Genomic DNA, 23,936 nt, shown 5'->3' on the forward strand with positions numbered 1-23,936 from the left:
ATCGGATGGCAGGACCCAGAGATCGGTTGTAACAAACTCACCAGGTGATTCCTACACATGCTAAGCTTGGATACAGAGTGGATAAGACCGCGCCGCAAAGTGAATATCAGTAGGTTCTGACATCATATTTGGGAACAGCTGATCTAGGCTAGAGGGCTCAACCCTGGCTGCACATCAGGACCACCGAGAGAGCTTTCAATCCAACAGCAGTGCCTGGGCCTCACTGCTGGTGATGCTCATTCAACTGGCTGGAATGGATCCAAGCGATCCCTGTATACCACCAGGTCTGAGAACCTTAGGACTCTGATGGATTGATCTCCATTCTGTGTCCCATACACAGCCAAAATTTCTGCTTCTTGCCACTGTAGGTTACTCTACCTGAAGTGTGTGCCATGCCATTTACATACTGTCTGATATACCCATTCCAGGAATAGACTGAGCCCCCAAACAGCTTCTCTTCAAACAGGTCTTGGGTCCTCTTCTATTTCCTGAAGCCACATGGGTGGCTTCTATGGCACTCGTAGCCAAATAAGACCCCAACATTGTTCTCCTTGTTCAAATGAGGCCTCATTCAATGAAAAGGTGTTTCTCACACCGTGTTTGTTCTATGGACTAGTAGTATTCAGTCATATACTAATTCTTATCTGTGGGACTGTTCTTTGGCAATAAATGAAAATTGAGAGCTACTACATACCACATGATTTCTGCACATCGCTCTCCAGGTGTTTTCGCCATCTCCAGACCACAGCTTCTCAACCTTTTTAGTTAAGTATTGCACCTTTTTTCACAGAGCTGAAATTCACATAAAAGTAACCATTTTCAAGTGAACAATGCAGTGGCATTTAGTACATTTGCAGTGTTGCTTCATCACCATCTCTTCCAAGTTCCAAAACAGTTCCCTCAGCTCAAAAGGAAACCCTGCTCCCACTTGCAGTCACCCCTCACCATTTCCATTCAACCTCCCAGCCATTAGGCATGTTTCTTCTTCTTAGTTTGAATCAATTTGCTCTTTAGATAATTGGGGATGCTGCTTTTTCAGGTTGTTAGGAGAAACAGGCAGGTAATGTGTATAAACTGCCCAGCACTACACACATCAGGCACCTAATAAAAAAAAGGTCGGGTCCTTCAACTCTGCCCTCGGCCTTGTCATTCTGGTGTCCTAGTGCCAGATTCTACAGCACTCTGAAGGAAGGAAGGAGGCTTTGTAAATTCTTTCTATAGAAAAACCTGTACTTAATTCCTATTTTTATTTTAAACCCCTTTTTATTTCAGAATTATTTTAGATTTATAGAAAAGTTGTAAAGATCATATGGTTCCTGTAAACTTTCACCCAGTTTCTTCCATAGTTAGGGTTAACCACGGGCCATTTGTCAAATGAACACTGGTGCATACTTGATGTGGATTTCACCATCTTCCCCACATAATGCCCTTTTTCTGCTCCAAGAGCCAACCAGAATCCCATGATGCAATTGTTTGGTCTCTTCTGACAGTTTTCATCTTTCTTTGCTTTTCATGACCTTGAGGGTTTTGAAGAGGACTAGTTGGGTATTTTCTAGAATGTCCCCCAATTTCAGTTTCTCTGATGTTTTCTCATGGTGAGACTGGGGTTGCTGGTTCTGAGACATCAGGTAGTAGCACATGGTAACATGGTACCCGAAGAACTTACCACTGGCGATGCTGACCTTGCGCATGTGCATAATGTGGTGTCGGTGAAGCTTTTCCACTGAAAGTTGTTATTTCCCCTTTTCTCTTCCCTGTTCTTTGGGGAGGGAGAAAGTCAGGAAGGGGAGGGAAGGAAGAGTAAGGTCAGACCTCTAGAAGGGGCAGAATCTACAGCCATTATTTAGAATTCTTCTGGAAGATTTGTCTCTTCTCCTTCTTTATTATGCAATCACTTATCAGTATGAAGTCATGTATATCTCTTTTATACTTTGGGTTATAATCCAATTCTCTGTTATAGATTTTGCTGCTTAAGTTGTTCCATTTGGCCACTGGGAGATCTTTCAGACTGGCTCCCATGTCCCTTAGACATGCTGCAGTCTTCCCCCAACCCCAAGATCTTAGCTCTTGATATAAACTGGTATTCATCCCCACCTTTCCATTGAAATTGCTTTAAGGCCCTTTAGGTTACAGTGGTTTCTAGATTATTAAGCCAAACTCTACTTGTCTATTCTTTTTTTTTAATATAAATTTATTTATTTTAACTGGAGGTTAATTACTTTACAGTGTTGTATTGGTTTTGCCATACATCAACATGAATCTGCCACAGGTATACACGTGTTCCCCATCCTGAAACCCCCTCCCTCCTCCCTCCCCATACCATCCCTCTGGGTCTATTCTTAATTTACCAGAACTTTCTGTGACAATACTGTTAATCTCTTTCCTTCAAATTCGATTTCATTTTCTAAAAATTTATTATGGAATTTTCAAACAGAAAGCTACAGAAAAGAGCATTATGAATTTCCATGTGTCCATCACCCTACTTCAACAATGGTCAGCATTTTGCCCACTGTGTTCTCTCTCACATGCTCTGCCACTGGCACACATTCTTTAAAGGAAACCACACGCATCTTATGAGTTCAGCTGTGGAGTTGTGTCTTCAACAGATCAGAACCTTAAAAATATTTTATTGACAGGTCCTTGTGCACCATGACCCCTTCTCCAACACACACTTTATAAAAGTCCATTTGCTGAAATAACTGGGTTTTCTGTCTTATTAAATTTCCCAGTTCTGGATTTGGTTCATTGTCTTCCCAGAGTCTTACGTTAGTCTAGTCTTTGAACTTCCTATAAATTGGAAATTAGATGTAGAGTCTTTATGAGATTGTTTCCATATTTGCAAAATATTTCCAATATGTTTGATACATAACTCAATTTATCTATCTATATTTATCTTAATTATACATATACACATATATTTTAAAAAATACTTCATTGGTGGGGAAGTCAACTTCCTAAAGCATCACAATAGAAGCCGTATTGTCCAGCTCTTCCAGTTGTAATTTCCTCTTTAGAGACACCTCTAGCACCTGATTTTCTCCCTTTTTGTCTTTGCCATTTCTCTCAGTTCCCTTCAGACTCTTCTGTATCTGTGGGTTAGTCATTGTCTTCAGGGCCCCACTGTCAGTGGTCCATTCCTGAGTCTATATGTGGTCTCCCTTTCCATATTCCTAAGGCTGAGGACTCAGAAGTCTGTATTTTTTTGAATATTAATGTTTTGTTCAAATTAATTTTCATATTTATATTTGGGGGTTACACTTGTTGCAGTGCACAGCTTCTTCTGTTGCTGCACACGGGCTCTCTTTAGTTGTGGAGAGTGGGGGCTACTCTTCATTGTGGTGTGAGGACCTCTCATTGCCATGGCATCTCTTGTTGCGGAGCATGGGTACTAGGTGTGTGGGCTCAGTAGTTATGGTACACGGGCTTAGTTGCTCTGTGGCATGTGGGATCTTACTTCCTGGACCGGGGATTGAACCCATGTCCCCTGCATTGCAAGGCAGATGCTTAACCACTGGACCCACCAGGGAAGTCCCAGAAGTTCATATTTTTGATGCCGACTCTCTCCACTGAGTTTGAAGCTCAATATCTGGTGACCGCCACCATGTCCCTGGATGTCCTGTGAGCTCTTCAAACTCACTGTGGCCCCAAGTGGAGTTAATCATCTTTCTTCCTAAACCTGTTTCTCAGTGTTTTCTTTAGCTCAGTGATGAGAACCACCATCCAAGGCAGAAACCTGAACCATCCTAGAATTTTCCTCACCTTGGCCCCAAATCGCCAAGCCGCAGAACATCTGTTTCCTTAATAGCTCAACTGTGTCTCCTCTTCTCGAGGCTACACGCTCAATTCTAAAATTCAGATAAAGAACAAGTGCGTTATCCAGAGTCACACATTCTCCAGCAGGACTAGAGTCTAACCCCGTGCTCCAGCATGGAACATACTGAAATCTTGCTGAACATTGTAATCAGCTCCTGATTCTTCACCATGCTCTGGATACACTGTGCTTTGCACAGGTTGTGAATACGGCCGTCGAGGCTGAGTTCAGCAGGGTGAAAACACCTAAAAGTAGGGAGCTCAGGAGTCAAGAATACTTAGGTTTGACCCTCTCTTCCCCAACTGAGAATGAACTTAAGCTGGTTAATTTTTCTGTGCTTCGGTTTCCTCATGTGCAAAATGGAAATAACATTTCACCACTTTACTGAAATCTCCAAAGCTCTGGAAACTGGAAGTCATGTTTTGTCGTTTTCAAATAAATAATTTGTTTGGCAGCCAAACCTGACTTGACTATAAGGATATGAGGACAAAACCTGACGTGAATGGAACTGGGAATATTTATGGTGTTATTCCGCTTAGAATATTCTTCCATTTTACTGCAACAACTGACTTTGATGACAGGCTGCTGCCCCAGCCCAATGAGACCAGTTCCATAATATGCTGTTTGACTTTTCAAAAGTACCACAATGTCTGAATTCTGAAACACATCTGATTGAAGAGTTTTAGAAAACAGGTTGTGTGCCTATAATAGCTACTTCACAGGTTTGTCATAGGTTGCTTGCTCAAGAAATTCGTTATTTGTAGAGCAATTAGAAGAGTACGTGGCCCCTGGTAAGCCCTATATAAAGTAACGTTGCTCAGTCGTGTCCGACTCTTTGCGACCCCATGGACTGTAGCCTACCAGGTTCCTCTGTCCATGGGATTTTCCAGGCAATAGTACTGGAGTGGATTGCCATTTACTTCTCCAGGGGATCTTCCCAACCCAGGGATCGAACCTGGGTCTCCCACATTGTAGACAGATGCTTAACCATCTGAGCCACCAATTACTTAAAGCCCTATATGAGTTTTATAAAAACTTCATGTAATAGTTAATCCTAGAAATGAACTGAAAGAGAAATGACTTTGTCAGAAGTTTGCAGAATTTTGGGGGCTTCCATCAAAGCTGGGTTCTACCATAACTTTTGTTAAAAAGAAATGAAACATCAGAGAGACAGAGAAACCCCTCTGGATGGGAAAAGCTGGGTTCTACCATAACTTTTCTGTTATAAAGAAATGAAACATCAGAGAGACAGAGAAACCCCCCTGGTTGGGGACTCCAATCCTCTCGCTGCCCAGAACCAAACTCTTATTCTGAAGCTGGTGTGTGTGTGAATATTTCCCAAGAGTTTATCAGTTTTAGTTCATAAATAGGTGTCCATGGTATGGATTCTTTTAGAAGAAAGAATGATCCAGTTCCAAGTGTTGACAGTGCTTAGGTTAATTAAGAAGCCCGGCCCTTACCTCCCTCCCCTGAGCTCTTGCAGCACTGCCCCCTGCCCTCGCTGCCCACCACCATGTCCCCAAGGGAAGAGACCATGGTCCAGCTGATTGGGATAAATCTGCTGTGTGAATGAATGAACGGGTGATCGCACAAAGGACATCGGGGTAGAAGGACAGGTGAGGCTGAGGTGTCAGGAGCCAGTCCATCTGTTCCAACTGCCGACAGGGAGATAGGTCCCCTTATCTGGAACAAGCTCCACAGCCAGGACTTGGCATTCTTTGGCAATTTTTAAAGATAGGGAATAGATGAGCATCAGCATTGATTGTGTATATACCACGTGGCCAGCGCTGTGTATTTTCCAGGCACTGACCCCAGGTGGTCCTCAAGGACCCCATGCCAGGGGTATCACGAAGTCCTACATCAGGAGCGAGGAACGCCAAGCCCTGGGGGTTTCTCTAGGGGAAGGCAGGAGCGTCTTTTGGGAGGATAAACACTTCACTCTCAAATTGCCAAGAAAACTGCTGTCATTAGAGGCTTCAGTTTGTATTCCTGCCTCAGTCACATTTATTTTCTATTTAGGCATATAGGTTTCAAAGAAAAAAGAACTGCTAAAGATTTGAAATTTTGGTCATGTGTCACCACAGGGGAAGTTAATTCTGATTTTTGTCTACAATACCCAAGCACAAACTGTAACTCCAATAATAAAACGTGAGCTTGGAAAAATAAGCACCTGGGGCTGAGGAAAAGTAATGTATTTGTCTCAGGGCAGGGGCTGAAATGCGCAGCTAAGTGTTTCAAGGGAGAAACATGTCAATACTCTATCTTTTCACCAGCCTTTGATGGATGTGCTAATCTTCGCAGGTCAGCGCAGTTCACCCTGGCAATGCACCAAAATAACTTATTTAAAAGGCAGCTGGCTTTTATAAGTGGACTGAGACATCATTTTTAGGTTTTTGTTCCCTGAAATATATTCTCTTATCAAAACAGTATTCACTATATGTAGTAAGAGTTCAATGACATCTTTGCTACCACCGAGGAGACTGCAGAGGTGAGCAAGTTTGGGAATCACTGTCCCCGGCTCTCAATTCTGGATGACTTTCAAGCTCTGTCGAGACAAGCAGGTAACCAGAAGGACATCAGACACGGATTTTCATTCCTTTAGAGGAGGAGCTGGCAAGCTACCACCCACAAGCCAAACCTGGCCTGTTTTCATTAATAAAGTTTTACTGGCATGTGGCCATGCCCAGGCCTTTACTCACCATCTCTGGCTTTCTTCCTCCTGCAAGGGCAGAACTGAGTTGGGACACAGACCATGCGGCCTGAAAGCTTGAACTAGGAACTCCGGTCCTTGACAGCACATGCACTCTGCTGAGCTCTGTACTGCTGGGCCAGTAGGTTTGCGTCCTTTGCAGCGCAGCTAAAGGACTTGGGGTGGGAGAGACATCTGAGCCCCTGAAAGCCTTCGCCTAGCTCAGCTGGGTTAAAGAAAGAAGAAAAGAGAAACGTAACGACTAGGCAGGATCTGCAAGTAAGAACTTTAATGAACTGGTCACTCTTATTAATATTCAAAACCAACAGGATGGATATGAAATTATCATTTTATGTCAAAAGAAAACCTCTCTCGCAACAGGACATGTTCTGCCCACTTCCAGGTGGCTGGCCTTATCACTGCCCCCAGGGGACTTGGGTGAATGTGCTCAGTTGTCGGCATTGAGCCCCCTTTCCCTGACAAAAGCCATGGGAGAGGGCAACCATGAAAGGCAACCAGAGGCAGAGGCAGGCAGGGCTCAGAACTTGAGCGGGATGACGGGCCAGTACTTGGGCTGTTTGCGGTCGCAATGCTTGTCAAAGCTGAGCTGCATGGCCGTCTCCATAGCCTGGATCTTGGCGGCGCTGGCCCCGTACAGGCGCTGCATCTCAGCCTGGCGCCGCTCTCCAGGCCGCTCGGTTGGGGGCAGCGCGGAACGGCCACGCTTGTCGCAGTACAGGCCGTGGTCAGCATTCACATAGTCTTTCAGGCGCGCTGCGTCCAGCTGATGCTGCCGCCCTGGGAAGCAAGCAACATGCTCCATGAGCTGGGTCGTCTCAGCTGGCCCTCGCTTCCCTCTGCCTTCCCCTTCTAACTGTCAGGGCACCTGGCCCTAACCCGCTGGCTGGGAGCTTCTCAGACTCTAAGGCGTAACCCATGTGCAGTGATCACTATCTCCTTTAGGAAGTGCATCTCTCACTCACTCAGCACCCCAAACTATCCACGTTTAGCAATGGGCCTGAAAAACAAGAGGAGAAAAATGCAGCCCCTCGGGTCTCTCTGGGTCCACACGGCTGCCCACAAGCTGCCCCGTGAGGCGTAGCCAGTGGTACTCCCATGGGTTCAAACACTGGACCTGGCCAGCTGGGAAAGGAAACACTTCCTGCCAAGTCCAGGGCTGCAAGTAGTAGTAATTCCCACCACAAATGAGCTGGTGGGGGGAAAACAATCACCTCTGTGGAAGAGGTATGGGTTTGAGGTCATCTGGAAAAGGGTGAGTGCTAGCAGCTAGAGAACTCGAGGATGAGAAACGATCCCCACACACCTCCTCAACACAAATCACACCACGTGAGGAAAGGTGAACGGGTTTCAAGGCTGGCCAAAGGTAGGAAAGGGCTGAGAAAGCATGCTTCTGCAGATGGCAGGAAGGCCTCTGTGCTGCCTGCAGCAGCCCACCGGCTGCCATCCTTCTGGATGGATGGGGCTTTCCCTTCACTCAGGCCAGCTTAGGCTCAACTGCATGATGGTGGGTTATATGCTCTCATCTCATCTAAATGGATTCTTGTAAAGCAACACATATTTACTCAGGTTATCCTCCCCTCTCTGTTTTTACCGTAACAAGTCCTAGTAGTATAACTTTTATTCTTATGTAAACTAGAAACAATATAAAAATGTCAACAAAACCTAAGGTCAAATTTTAGTCAACTTACAGATTTTTGTTTTAAGTGACTGTCAACAACAGAGAATGCACACCTTTGTCGCCACTGCTGCTACCAAGAGAAATGCTACTTAGTCTAGTCAAGGCTATGGTTTTTCCAGTGGTCATGTATGGATGTGAGAGTTGGACTGTGAAGAAGGCTGAGCGCCCAAGAATTGATGCTTTTGAACTGTGGTGTTGGAGAAGACTCTTGAGAGTCCCTTGGACTGCAAGGAGATCCAACCAGTCCATTCTGAAGGAGATCAGTCCTGGGTGTTCTTTGGAAGGACTGATGCTAAAGCTGAAACTCCAGTACTGTGGCCACCACATGCAAAGAGTTGACTCATTGGAAAAGACTGATGCTGGGAGGGATTGGGGGCAGGAGGAGAAGGGGACAATAGAGGATGAGATGGCTGGATGGCATCACGGACTCGATGGATGTGAGTCTGAGTGAACTCCGGGAGTTGGTGATGGACAGGGAGGCCTGGCGTGCTGCAATTCATGGGGTCGCAAAGAGTCAGACACGACTGAGCGACTGAACTGAACTGAAGGACTGAAGATGGTTGTAGGGAATAAAACAATGATATAAATCATTTTTTCCTTTGTTAAAAAAAATGAAAGTAGAATGAAAGCTCAGTATGGAAGGGAACACAAGAGTGAGCACATCAAGTGAATGGCGAGGTATTTATGTGCCTATGCTATTGATGTGGCTAGGTACAGACACTCACAAATCTCATTCATTTATAAATCACATCATGGAGCTGGAGAGTTTTATAAGCTTGGAAACATTAAAAATGCATGTGGCCATTTCTGTCTTAGCATACCTGCAGCTTCTTTTTATATAAGGAGGTAGTATGTGGATAATCCAAATGACTGTCAAGCAAAAGAAATACAATATAACTGTTACCTTATCCACACAAAAGATAGAAATGACCTAGTGTAAAAGGCAGAACTAAACCAAAATATTGGCCTGATGTGCAAATGAACGGGAGGTCGACAAGCATTTGTTTCTCATTTCTCATCTTTCTGGCAAATCTGAAACTTCAGGACTTAAGATGTTCAATTCTCATACGGGTATACGGGTGTTTCAATTCTAACCCCCTCCACCCCCCACCGCGGCCAGGGACTTCTCTTCTGAAGGCTTGGCATCTCCACCCAAGCCAGGGATAGCAGAGCCCGCTTGCTGCCTGTGACAGCCTAGGACATGTTAATAGTCCTCAGGCCCTGAGAAAACAGTTTCACACGGTCCCTCAGAGCTTGTGCACATGGATGGCAGCAGTTCCCAGACCATGGGCCTTTCACTCTCAAGCCTGTCCTAAGACTACCATCATTCTCACCAACAGGTTTAGTGACACAATAGATGTTGTTGAACTTCCTGTTGAAATCAGTCTCTGAGTTTACAAATTTAAAAGAAAACTGGGACCTTCGCTGTCTTTAGTGTTGCTCTCTGCCATCAGAATATGTGAATTTAACCTTTTTACTTTTGCATCTTTATTTGTTTTCCTTGTAACTTACCATGCCTATTATCATGATGCTTCTTTCTGCTGCCCTTCTGACAAAAACAATCTCATGGACATTGTGCATGCTAAGCTGCTGCACTCGTGTCTGATTCTTTGTGATCCTAGGGACTGTAACCCACCAGGCTCCTCTGTCCATGGGATTCTCCAGGCAAGAATACTGGAGTGGGTTGCCATTTCCTTCTCTGGGCGATCTTCCCGACCCAGGGATCAAACCCACGTCTCTTATGTCTCCAGCACTGGGAGGCGGATTCTTTACCACCAGTGTCACCTAGGAAGCCTGCACAGCAGGTAGTTGCCCTCCAACATAGATCAGAGAGACAGGAAGCAGGGCCCCCGGCACCAGCAGCCTACCTGTGGGAGTCCACCCTGGCGAGGGCACTATGGCCTTTACTCACCCCACCTCCCCAGCCCTGGGGGAGGCTGCAATGCCTGACCCAAAGCAGGTGGTCAGAAGTGGTTGTCAACAGGAAGCTCGGGCAAAGGCCATACATTATTCTTTGTAAACAACTGTCCCTTCCAGATGCTGTTGGAGAAAGATGACAACCCAGTGATAGAGAAACAGATGCTCACCTCTCAAAAGGCACTGGGCAGCGCCTCTCTCGGAGGGCCTCTGAATTTCCCTGGGGAGAGGCATTACTGAGTTGTAGTCTGATTTTGTTCCCTTACATTTGAGTTGCTTTACTTTTACTTATATACACACACCCAAGTTGTAACATTAGACTATTAATACAGACGTGAAACCTGGTCAGCTTAAAACCAAGCACGTTCAGATTGGCTGGACTGGAGGCTACAGGTGGCTCATGAAAGTACTTTAGCGCACACTGACCCAGGGATCCAAGCCAACCTCAGGATTCAACACTCATTTGAGGGCATCGACTTATTTGGGTTCTATTTATTGCTTTCTCTGTCCCAGTGCAGGAAAGGATTGTCAATCACTGGCCATTTTTCTTTCTGTCAAAACAAGGTGAGGGCTCAGCCAACCAGAGGGCTGGCAAGCAGAGGAGCTGAACTTCAGACATAGCTGCCCTTGTCACACAGACGCCAGTCATTTCTCCCGAAAACAGCTGTGGGACTCAGTGTTACTAAGCACCTTTTTCGTGCAGGATATTTGCCCAAGGCAACTTGCTTTAAAACAAATTGGAGCATCTTTGTTGATTCCACCTTTAACACAGGGTTGTAGCAGGGTAAACCGCCCACAAATTTCCAGCTACCCAAAACCTCAGAAGCTCAGGGACTTTGGGGATGTAACTACAGATTGAGATGATTCTGGATTAGGGTGGATCCCAAATCCAGTGACAGTATCCTTCTGTGAGACATAACAGGGCACATACAGACACGGGGGAAACCATGGGAAAATGGCAGCAGAGACGGCACCCTTGTTGCCACAAGCCACTGAAAGCCAGGAGCTGCCAGGAGCTGGAGGAGGCAGGCCGTAGCACCTCTGGAGGTGTGGCGCTGGCGACACCTTGACTTTGTCCTTCTGGCCTCCAGAACTGTGAGAGAAGAAACTTCTGCAGTTTTAAATCACACAGTTTGTGTAATTTGTTACAACAGCACTAGGAAACTAACTCCAGGGTTAACATGCACATAGAGCTAAAGCAGGAAACACAGCATTAGACTATCAGGGAGAAACTCTACTGGACTCCATCTGGGTTCAGGCTATACAACCTTGATATTTTCACCCCAATCTACACATTCACATGATGCTACCAATGTAGACTGCAAGTCTATAAAGGAAAAAAAAAAACTATCATGGGAAGTGACTTGGACTTCAGAGACCCTGACATAGCAGGAAAACATTCAGTATTCCACAGATAATTAGCCCAAAGGCAGAACATTTTGGAGGACAAAGCATTAAGACAAATGAGTGTTAAAGAATGTGATTTCCCCCCATTTTTCTAGGATTAGCATGTCTGGTTATATTCTCTGCTGTGTTGCCAGGATTAATGACCTCAGCACAACTGAGCGAAAGCACAGACTTGATTTATATCACTAACGCCCTGTTTCTGGCTCGTCAGCAACACACCCAGAACACAGGTGCTTGCCAAGAGCTGGAGCCGTTTGTGATGGGTCTTCTCCCCTCCTTAGCCCGCACCCCTGACTCCATGACAAATGTCGCCCCCAGGTCCATGGGCAATCGCCATGTTTACTTGTAGAGTAAGAGCCTCATGCTCTACCAACTGAGCTAGCCGGGCAGCTTCCTTTTAGAATGAAAGTGCATTTCCAGCCCTCCCTTCCATTTTTCTACGGCCATTCACACGTGTCCTCTCACAGACTGGCTGATGCCCATCTCAACATCTAGACTAGACGAGACACACACACGGTGGAACTGTGCTCCACCAGCATGCTCCTACACTTGACGAAACCAGGATGGCTCACTAGACACCAGGCTGTACACTTCGCTATATCCTCCAGGTTTTCCAGAGAGGGTGGGCTGGGGTTCCAGCAGACTGACTGAAGGCTCACTAGGAAGCCTAGAGTCTACACCTTCCTGCTCGGGGAAGGCGGTGGGGAGTGGGTGTGGGTACCAAAGAGTGGAGCAGACGTGCCCATCACACGTACACGAACCACATCTGGGCCCTTCGGTAAGAACAGCGCTTTGAGTGCCGCACAGGTGTGCACTGACCCCTTTCTCTCATTGCACATGGATCCAGTACCTCAAAGCCAAGCGCACACTCCATTTCTCCACAATCACCTGGTGGAACTCTTCTGACAGCTGAGCCCACTGGCTCTTCCCCTCACTTGCAAAGCTACCCATGACCCGCACCCCAAACAGCTCTTCTAGTACCCTTTTAAGCTTGATTTTTGTCTTCTCTTCCCACACCAGTTTATGCTCTTTGAGACAATGTCCCTGTTTGTGCCTGACATCTACCCCCAAAATATCGGACTGGTTCTCGGTGAGACAATAGTGGTGTTTGTTTTGGGGGGCCTCCTTCTCTAAGTATTAGGATGAGGACCTCACAGTCTCAGTTCATTGTTATTTATGACTAAAAATGATGCCTTTATTAACCTAACAGTTATTTTTCCTAAGAAATACCTGACAACACAGTCCACCTTTTAAAACTTCACAACCATCTAATTTCCCTTAATATTACCAGTGAAGTTTTAAATAACAGAAATACCCATTAAGGAAACGTGATATAGAACCATCAAAAGCATGCCTGTTACCCCTGCACAAGAGGAGTTCTTTATTTATCCTAGTTAATTTTAAAAGAAATTTTATCATGGAAATATGTGAAATTAGAGATTCTCTAGAAGAACAGTAATCACAAACAAGAACACGCTGTCCATGGTAAAGGATTTTATCCCAAGAAAACATTAAATAAGACTCAGATGACACTAAACTGTAAAATGTACAAGTTCTTGTAGAGGTGAGTAATCCGGAAAAAGCTAAATCTTTCAAGTTTATCTACGTTTTCCCTTGCTAGTGATATTTGATACAATCTATGTTCTCTAAATGATTCATGTGCAGGGCTGGGTTTGCCCTGATTGAATAAATAGCGTCTAGTAGCTCGAAGAGCAAAACAACTTCAACCAAGTATTCACATGACGCAGATCCCTCGTTTCTTTATTCAAGCATCTCCCAGCTGTGTGTGTAACTGAACCTCCGTGAGCATTTCTAGCAGAGGTAATGGATTGGAAAGCACTGTGGGCATTCCAATTACTTACATCTGAGTGCTATCATTCATGACTGCTCCGAGGAACACATATTGATCCTGTACACCACTGAAAGAGCTGGTGGAAATACCTGGCGCTGGTGAAGCCATGCCTGTTATTTCTGGAAGGGCAGCATCAGGCCCTGGCAGCTGCTTCTCAGAAGATCATGTCTTTCGTGAGAAGATTCGATTCTGACACCAAAGCCTATTCTCACCCTCGCCAGACAACTCTCATGTCTCCCGGGGACCTGACAATGCTTCCAGGGCAGATGCCCTTGTCTCCTACGCTCACTCAGAAACTTCTAACTCCTCACTTGGGTATAGATGATATTTCAGGTTTATTTAAAATTAGCAGGTCACTCAAAATGGCCTTTTAGATGGCTGGGGTTTGCTCCCATCCTTAATTACAACTTCTGTCACAAAAGTAGCGCTCTTTCTGGCAGGAAAAACATCTTCTGCCTTGGGTAAGGACAAGAGAAATGAGCACTGGCTTCCTCATATTTTCTTTTCCAAAAGCCTGTAACAGCATTCCAAACACAAGAAGACATGCTCCAGTGACGACCCTCCCTCATCCGTTTATATGCTTTTAAATTAGACCCATGGTTATTTCCAATGTATTTTGAAAAAAGGTAAAATTTATTTCTGAAGATCATGGAAAGACATGTATTCTGTGTGTAATAGAAAGTAGTTTTAAAAAGATTTGTTTGGATGTACTTTCTGATATGCAAAAAAGAAGCCAACAGTTTAATCAAAAGAAGGGAAGTAAAACAACTGAATGGGTAGTTTAGTGAGAACCACAGGCAGATACTAAAGGCCACGAGGCTTTACACACACTGCTCAGTTCCTTGCACTCAGGGGGCATCAAGAAATGCTCACCCATCATTAGGAACATACAGATCAATCAAGATGTAAACGAAAATCACACATCCCCAGGTTTCTATGCCTCTGTTTACTAGAAAATTCTAAGTAAAATATATATGATTAGAATGCAATAAAAACAATATTGAGACTGCCTACTGGTTGTAATGAGCTTCCCTGGTGGTTCAGACGGTAAAGTTATCAGCATACAATGCAGGAGACCTGGGTTCGATCCCTAGGCATGGCAACCCACTCCAGTATTCTTGCCTGGAGAATCCCCACGGACAGAGGTGCCTGGGAGGCTACAGTCCATGGGGTCGCAGAGAGTCTGACACATGTGAGTGACAAAGCACACACACTGGTTGTAATAGGGAGAAAAGTATTTGCATGTCTGTTAGAGACACTTACAATGTAAATGGGCTGGTGACTCTTAATAGTAAGGAAAGTACAAAGAACAACTTTAGTTTTTTGTGGCAAGTTACTAAGGAATTAAGAAAGTTCCTACTTTCTGACTGAAGATATAAGACCATTATCACAATTCTCTAACCCTAGGGACAGACAGCCACAGTGAAGGATCAAACAAGAGAGGGTAAGTACCAGGCATTTTGCTGCCCTGTTTAGGTTCTCACTGGTCTCCATTTTGAAGGGAGCTTGAGATTTAAGACTTGATGGCTTAAAGAGACTGCACCAGGGCAGTCTCTCAGTTGTGTACCAGTGAACTGGCAACAGTACTTTAGGAACCGAATGGTCTCAGGGACAAAATCTACTTCCTAAGCTTGTGCCAGATGAATAAGCACAGAGACTGGACAGACCTTGGTTTGAATCCTAATAGCAAGTTACTAGTTGGTCTCATAGAACAAGTCCAGAAACCTCCTGAGGTTTCACATGTGAGAAAAGTCCAGTTTCCTCATGTGTGAAATGGGCTTAAAGCCCTGAAGGACCGTTGTGTAGGTTAGGGAACGCACACATACACACACGCATGCAAATGCTCCATCCAGTGTACTGCCTAAAATTCAGCGATAGAGGTACTGTTAGGATAAGTTTTGTTCTGGAATTTAAAAAGGGCTTCTCCATTGGCTCAGTGGTAAAGAATCTCCCTGCTGACCCAGAAGATACCCAAGATGCAGGTTTGATCCCTGGGTGGGGAAGATCCCCTGGAGAAGGGCATGGCAACCCACTCCAGTGTTCTTGCCTGCAGAATCCCATGGACAGAGGAGCCTGGCGGGCTACAGTCCATAGGGTTGTAGAGTCGGACACGACTGAGCCAGCCACTAAACAACCACCACCACTACATAAGAACTAAAAAAAAAAAAAAAAAAGTCCTGTACTGAAACAACTGTGGAAAACTAATGTAAGTGAGGTACCACATCACAAGAGCTTGTTCCAGGCTTAGGACCGGGTTTGATTATTACCTGGACCCAAGCAAGGGGTTAGAAGTTTGTACATGAGGGCAGGAAGACAGGCCCGAGATGGGGTGGGCTGTACTTACGGAGCTCCTCCCGGTGCCGCTCGGTCTCCGCGAAGTACTGGCGCAGCTCATCCGTGATCACCATGTTGCTCAGGTCGCACACTATGCCACAGTCGTCGGACTCGCTCTCGTTGTCCTCTGCGAACTTGGCTGGCTTTTCTGTGCTGCGTCGTCGTGGTCCCGGCTTGCCAGGGCGTGAACGCCTGCGGCAGGCATCCCCGGAGGCCGAGGGAGACTTGGAGCAGAACTGAGGACTTGTGCCACTCTTGGCGGCAGCGCTCTGGGTGAGGTCAGTGGCTGGGTAGTACCACGGGGAAGTGAGGACTGATTCCACCGCCTTCCGATAGGCACTCTGGTGGCTGCGCATCCATGCCATGGCTTGATGGTAATGCTGCCAGTACCTTGCATAAACTGGATGAGAGGACCAAGACTCGGGAGCTTGTGCGGATTCCGGCTACAAAACACAGAGACTGCAGGCTAGACACCACACGGGTTCAGCCTCAAAAGAAACCTTCAAACAGTCAATCGACTAACCTTTTTACTGTGCATCTACTAAATACCTCCTCCTCATTAGGATGCCTGGGGGCCAAAGAGGATATAAGACAGGTCCACGCCCATGAGTGCACACTTGTTTTGAAGTACTCGCACATGAGGTAGGCACTGAACAATGAGATGGCAGCCCATGATAAACTAGCTGCTGCTGCTAAGTCACTTCAGTCGTGTCTGACTCTGTGCGACCCCACAGATGGCAGCCCACCCGGCTCCTCTGTCCCTGGGATTCTCCAGGCAAGAGCACTGGAGTGGGTTGCCATTTCCTTCTCCCTGATAAAACTAGGGACAGAGGCTAATAATAATCATTTTTAGATGACACGCAGGGAGCAATGAGGAGCCACTGCCTATCATCCTGGACCTTTCAACCTGCTGCAATGAAGTGACCGATTCCAAGTTAGAAATGCCTGCCGAGAAGCGCGGGGATTACTGAAGATGATGTTTTCTGGTCCCTCCCTCTCTGGCCCCTAAACACCTGCGGGCCCTCGGTGCCTGGGACAGAAGCTGCCTAGCTGCACACCCCATGGTGCTTTACTTATAGCTTTCTGATGTATCCCTTTGCTCTACTCATCATGCAATGGGACACTAAGACTTTTAAAGTGAAAATGTACCTTTTTTTTTTCCTCTCATGAGTTAAAAAGAAAAATCTTACCTTTGCCTCCATCTCTGACTGTGAAAGTCCAAACTGAGCCCCGAAACTAGAAAAGAACAAGTCCAGGGCAGACATCGGGTCAGTCCAGTGGTGTGAGGTTTGTGGCCATTTCCCCAATACCTATCTCTTGCGATTTGCTGATATGGCAGGAAACACCTCAAGGTAAAGTTTAATTTGCAGCTGTACCTTTTACAACTTATTTAAAACAGACTTAAATTTTACCCCTCCTGTTCAAGGGTTCAGAGATGCTCAAAGTGCCAGCATATACCAGAATGTACCTAAGAAAAAAATTAAAACAAAAGCAATAGCCTAAAATGCACGAGAATTTAAGCATCTATGAGACGAAACCCCTAACACAACATGACGCTGAGCAAACAGGTACTTGGGTTTTGAAACTCTGGAAATCAGATACTGAAGGAGTCCTATTTCTCCTACTTCACTTAAGTATAGGGTAGAATTTGAAAATCTCCAAGCCTTAAGAAATATCGACTTATTCTGTAACCTCCATCAGATGTTTTACTATGGTTAATGTGGAAAACTGATAAGTTAAATCGACCACATCTTTTAAGATTTAGCCAGAGAGATGTTATGGGGAGGGAGGTGGGGGGGGGGATTCATGTTTGGGAACGCATGTACACCCGTGGTGGATTCATGTCAATTTATGGCAAAACCAATACAGTATTGTAAAGTAAAATAAAGTAAAAATAAAAATTTAATTAAAAAAACATAGATAAATAATAAAAATAAATAAATAAATAAAAATAACCTCAAGTCAGATCCAAAAAAAAACAAAAAAAAGATTTAGCCTAAAGAGAATGATTCACATTCTTTTTAAATATAATAAGCTTTCAAATAGAGTATTTCCAAGAGGACTGACATGGTCTTCTGTAAATTTATCTTAAACACAGCCCACACTTCTTGTTACCTGTTCTAAATTCACACACACATAGTAAATGTAAACTGGGGGAAAGTGAACAAATGCAGTGAAAATACAAGTGTAAACTAATGTTCACATTAGTTTGAAACTAAATGGCTTGAAACATAAGCAAGTATCTGAAAGTGTGGCTAACTGCTATGTGCTTTATAGGCTACTGAAGAAATATATATAAAAACAGTCAATACAATTAAGGAGCTAACCACCTACAGAGGTAAAACGAACACAAGAGCAATTATAGTAGGAATCAGTGTATATTAATACTTGAGTGCTAAAGGGTACGGTGCAGCCTTGAAGTGGCTGATTCCCTCCTGTCAGGTTTTCTATCTCCACCACTGAAATCTGAACAGTTTTCTGAGTGCCTGAAGCACATAATGACATTAAAGTGAACTTCATGTGATTCTTAATCAAATTTGTTTCAGAGAATAACAATTAGCATAGGAATTAAATTAGAAAAGCCTAGGAGACATCTATGCATCTTGGGGAAATTAATAAAGAGTTTTGAATCCTGACTTCTACACCTTAGAAAATACATACTGCAGCCTACCAGGCTCCTCCATCCATGGGATTTGCCAGGCAAGAGTACCGGAGTGGGGTGCCATCACTTTCTCTGTACTTAGAACCAGATCAATGTAAATATTAACGATCTCAAACTGGGAGATCTGACAGCTTCCAATACGTAATAAACATTACTGTGATTGAACACTACTGCAGATCCCGGCAACCCTGTTTTGATTTATAATTGGGAAAGTCCAGTCTGGCTTTAGAAACAGTAGTACAAATATTCTGCAAATACACAAAATGGCTTATGAGAGGCTCCCCTCTGCAGAGCGAGAAGTCAGGCAAATTCGTGACACAGTAGACAACTGTTTACGAGGTTCGAGTGTAATTCATCACGTTTGCCAGGCAGTTCAAATGTCAATGGCTGTGAGTAAAAAGGGATGGGAGTGCTACTTTGAGGAGTGGTTACTTTCGTATGCATTTGATTCAACAAATAATTTGACAGAAGGACTGCCATGTTCCACTGCCTCAGAAATCATGAAAGGCACTCTGAGCACTTTGGCAAGAAAGTCACTCAGATTCAGCCCTGGGTGCCGACTATCTATAAAGCATTATTAATTCATCTGCTGAGAGGTTGGCCTCTTTTAAGACCCAGGCCATGAAGGAAAGATGAATTTACATCCATCATGGAATACAGGCAACTTTGTCGATTTTACTAATTATGCTTTCCTCATTGTCTGGCCACTGGGACACTTACAGTCAAATCTGCTGCCATCTTCCAGCATGTTTAGAGTACTCAGGCTCTATGTTCAATATGCTGCTCATTCTGTCCTTGGCTCTACTTTTTTCCCTCCTCATATCCCAAAACCTATGTGTCATATGCTTTTACATTTTAAGTATCTTTAAGGTTCTTAAAATCCTATAGATACTCAATTAAAAAGAGTATCAATTATATGTGGAATCTAAAAAAAAATATACAAATTAACTTATATACAAAACAGAAAGAGACCCACACAAGCTTATGGTTATCAAAGGGGAAATGAGGGGAGGGATAAATTACAAGTTTGGGATTAACATATACACATTACTATATATAAAACAGATAACCAACATGGACTTACTGTATAGCACAGGGAACTCTACTCAATATTTTGTAATAACCTATAAAGGAAATGAATCTGAAAAAGAATGTATGACTGAATCACTTTGCTGAATAGCTGAAAGCAACACAACACTGTAAATCAACTATACTTCAATAAAAATAATAAATAAAAAAGTTTTCTTTAGGTTGAAAATATAGTTCCTGAGAATGAATGACAAATTAATCAATTATCTCTCTCAACTCAAATATGATAAAGTATAGAAAAACATTTCTAAAGAAAGAGTAGCTTGCAGAGACCTTTATAATTATTGTTAGCTGGCTATTTCCAGTATTACTCTTGGTATTTTATACCAGCAAATTTTTTTCTCTAAAGGGCCAAATACTCTGGGCCTGTGGGCCACATATCCTGCTACATAGCCTTCCTCTTTTTTTTTAAATTGAAAAGACCACCCAGTAAAAATGTAAACAGCATTCTTAGTCATGGGCCATCACTTGCCCACTTCTCCCTAATGTTAATCCATTATGATGCTGTAGAGACCCTGCCCTCAGTATGCTGAGCATCCTACCTGTTTCTTGCTTTGCACTTAGAAATCAGTGGAAGAACTGAGATTCTCACACAGCTCAGAAGTTATCAGGCTCAGAATAAGACCAGTGCAAACAAGAAAACTGATTATGACCAATAGCAATCACGGTGACCAGTTCCTAATACTGGGGACAAAAGAATCCTGTCTGTGACTAAATAAGCAAATCGGACTATTTCTTAAAGAGCTACATAGACCTTAAAGACTTAATTAAGCACAAAACAAAACAAAATTCTAACTCCTGGAAAAAAGGATCAGTCAACAGGGCTCAGAAAGCATATGCTGATTTCTGCTGGAGATCCTACAAGCTGCCTGGGCCTAGCAGGAACCCAACAAGGGACAGGAAACAGGAGAGAGTTTTGAGTGTCTATTCCCTGGAAGAAGGAACCCATATTCTTCCCAGCTGACTGCATTTGTCAGCACCCAAAGGAAGGTGAGAACCTCCTTGAGGAATGGGCCCTGTTAACTTTTTAAAACTGGTATTCTTTCCACACAGATAGCTTAAGGACCTAATAAAACTGCGGGGGCTTCTGAAAAGCCAACATTAAAAGAATTCTTGACACTACCGCAGTACTTTCACACATTACTACCATCGCAAAGAAAAGAAAGCTTATGGGAACAGCAGATGGGAGATGCCCTTTCAGTGGTCTTTAATTCGATCTTTCCTTCCCCACCTTCCCAGGAGCGTCTTGTACTCTTTTATGGCGCCTGGCTTCGTGGACTGCGCGGTAACTCTTCTCCTAGTGGGAAGTGGAGCTGATAGGAGAGGGTTGATGTCAGGGGAGGCTGGGACCCACAGCCCTACCAACTGGGCAGCCCTCCCCAGGGAGGACAATGGCACAATAGTCACTGCCCAGCTGAGCCCAGGCGAGCACAGAGACCCAATTCATTGTCTGTCCTCAGCCAACAGAGGAGGAAGGAAAAAAACAGCACTGAGGTCATTCACGAAACACTGCAGAGGCCCACAGGCGAAAGACAGTGCCTCTGAGTCTTGAATGATACATTTTCCCATATAGCCCTTCTTAAAAAATGCACTCATTCTTCAATGACTCGGCTTATTCTGAGAGATACATTTAAAAATGCCTAACTATACACGAACAACAACAGACAAGAGCTTTGTGATTTTCAATGAATAAAACGTGACTATTTCCATTGAGTCCTTGAAAATTTCCACCAAGTGGTTGCAAATTTCCAACTATAAGCAATGCAGCTTTGTTGAGAGGTAGTCACACTGTATACAATCTTTTAACTGCCTATTTAGATTCTTATAAATACAGGGTCCAGGACACATCATAGCAACCAGATAGATGAAACACAAATTCCCTTTGAAACGATAATGGATATTCTGTAACTGGATTTCCCTCTCTATCCTGCTTTCCCACTAGAATTCTGAAAATTGAATACATGAAGACTCCTCTACTTTGTGAGTTTTGCAAAGAAACACATTCAGTTTTGGGCATTAAATTAGTTATGCAAGTTTCCTATAAGGCTCTCACTAATTTGGTTCTTGAGGCAACCATAGAATTTGGGGGATCTAATTAGGCCTTCAGTATACATTGTTTCAAGGTTGAAAACACCAGGTCTGCTGAGACTGCTCAAAATGAATGACTGCATGGTAGAGAAATCTGAATTACAGACAGAGTCACATGCAGTTCTACGGAATCTCTGGATATGGGTAATAACCCTATCAGAGATGTCTCCCAATAACACACTTGCTGGTAGCAACTTCCTCAACTAATATAAATGAAAAAAGGAGGTTTTTTGGGAGCAGAGCTTCTCGTTGTCACCCCTAGCTACAATCTGAGGCTGGCAAATTCATCTGGCTTGCTGCCCTCAGAGGCTCCCTCCTGCAGCTTGGCATGGTCCCTGCTCAGTGATTTGGACATCAGAGATGGCTCAAGTCTGAAAGGCCTTTTCCCACCCTCAGCAGGCCAAGCTCCATTTCTGCCAGGAAGAGGCCTCCTACAAGCCCTCGAGCTGGGGTTCAGAAGGCCTGCCCCTCTTTGCCTCTAACAGTTCAAACTGATGGGTAAAGGAGCCCCAAACCTGAGTTTGATTTCCTTTTCATTCCCTCCATTCCAAACCCCAGTTTACTCTTCTGGTTGTTGCAAAAAGCAGCAATATCACAAAGAAGGCACAGGTGAGGAAGCAGGAAGGCTGAAAGGATAGTTAACAATTCTTCTGTTTCATACAAATCCTATTGCACCCACTGAATGGCACTGTTTCATTTGTCAGCAAGGGTGAGGGATTTGTGAATGTATTTATTCCCAAATTCACCAATCCCCATGTCACTAACTCACCAAATTCCCTGTGTGAAATAGGAGGACACCCCCAAGCAAAATTAACTCCTGACTCATGAACACAACAGGTAATGGGAAATTAACCAAAAAGGCTCTAACCATGACTAGTTATTTGGAACCAGTCACTTGGAAATAGTTACTTGGAATGAAGTTCCAAGAGTTCAGCATCTATTTTGTGAATTCTCCAACCTCTACTCTATGCTTGTTTGTTCAATTTTTCTTCCTATCCTTCTTATCTCACCCTATCCTTAAATGTTGCACCCTAAAAAACAAAATACTCCTTTGCCATCTATAAAACACTTTTAGAATGAAAACTCTCTCTGGAGCTTTAGTTTATATACTTGCCTAGCACAGCAACTAATAATCAGAGATCTGTACGCCTGTGAACTTGCCTTCAGTTCTGCCAACCCAGAGTTACTAGCTAACGGTCTTTGAAAATATATGATTTTTGTTCACAATGCCACCCCAAAGGGACTGTTACTCCTATAAACTATATTAATATAAACTGTACTTGTAAAGGTTACACCCACTCCACAATTCATGGGAACTCTCAAAGTAATGCCAGAAATGTGATTTGTGTTACTATTAATCTTCAGTCTAGACTTTCAAGTAATGTTCTGACTTAACGTGAAAAACAGCTGAATACAGAACCTAGCTTGTGAAACAACTTTAAAAATCATTCCTGAAAAAAAAATTGTTCAGAATCATCTGGTCTATACTAAGGAACTCTCAAGATTTCAGAGCTAAAAGGTACTTCGTTGGCCACTGGTCTGACTTCACTTAATTACTGAGGAAGAAAAGAGGGAAAAGACCTTTTCCACCTCCACAGGTAAGGAGCAGGGAAGATTGTAGGTGACAAATATTCTCCAGATAACTTCCATCAAAACCTCAGATCTCCCATAGAGGTCAACATGCGAGGGAAAAGAGAAAATCCCAATTTTGGGGTAGACGGGCCAATATCATAGACATCCTTCTAAGAATGAGGCTGACCTGGGCTATTTTCTGTTCCGATACTGCGCTGAGTGGGCAAAGCGAGTTCACCGTTCAGACCTAGCTTAAAGTGTTACCTGGAACACCGGAATCGCACGGCGGCGCTTTCATAAAAATAATCGATACCTGGGCCCCACTTCGAGAGATTTGAACTTATCTGGTCTGGGATGGAGGCTAGGGCATTTTAAAGCAAGCCAGTGATTCTGATGCACGGCAGAGCTGAGAGGCTCTGGAACCCTTCCCCTCTCACAATTCACCACCAATGATTTAGGGGGTCTCATGGGCCTCTGGCCCACCTATTCCCGCGGGACGGTGATAAATACGACAATGTGACTGACAAGCTCTAAGCTCTCCTGGCCTCTGAGGAAGTCAGGCTCAGGGAACTCCAGGCTCTTCCTTCACTCCCCAAATGAAACCCAACCGTCCCGAGGGGACGCGTCACCTCGAAGGCTCGTAGCTTGCGAATCCTGGGCGGTGGGCGAGCTGGGACCTATTTCCGATTGGAAACTGGCTGAAACTAGCGGGAGGCGCTTGCGGGGGTGACTAGAAGAAGGTTTCCGGCGCGGATCACGTGGCTGCGACGCGCCGGAACTCCCGCCCTCCCCGCGGTGACGTCACATGAGCGCCAC

The 23,936-nt window shown here is 44.3% G+C and overlaps 1 protein-coding gene and 1 long non-coding RNA gene across 2 annotated transcripts; both read right to left on the reverse strand.

Moving 5' to 3' along the window:
• Positions 1-694: 694 nt before the first annotated feature.
• Positions 695-3,841, reverse strand: LOC138930145 (uncharacterized). Its single transcript, XR_011446101.1, has 3 exons — positions 3,760-3,841; positions 1,667-1,759; positions 695-792 (listed from the first exon to the last, which is right to left on the reverse strand). It is a non-coding gene; the product is annotated as an uncharacterized lncRNA (long non-coding RNA).
• A 2,933-nt stretch (positions 3,842-6,774) lies between these two features.
• Positions 6,775-23,934, reverse strand: GEMIN8 (gem nuclear organelle associated protein 8). Its single transcript, XM_070289776.1, has 4 exons — positions 23,750-23,934; positions 16,900-16,945; positions 15,720-16,152; positions 6,775-7,298 (listed from the first exon to the last, which is right to left on the reverse strand). The coding sequence occupies exons 2-4, from the start codon at positions 16,909-16,911 to the stop codon at positions 7,039-7,041; spliced, it is 705 nt and encodes a 234-aa protein (XP_070145877.1). The 5' UTR covers positions 16,912-16,945; positions 23,750-23,934; the 3' UTR covers positions 6,775-7,038.
• Between the last annotated feature and the right edge of the window lie 2 nt (positions 23,935-23,936).

This window comes from Ovis canadensis, chromosome X (assembly GCF_042477335.2).
Source record: "Ovis canadensis isolate MfBH-ARS-UI-01 breed Bighorn chromosome X, ARS-UI_OviCan_v2, whole genome shotgun sequence".
Classification (NCBI taxonomy): Eukaryota; Metazoa; Chordata; class Mammalia; order Artiodactyla; family Bovidae; genus Ovis; species Ovis canadensis.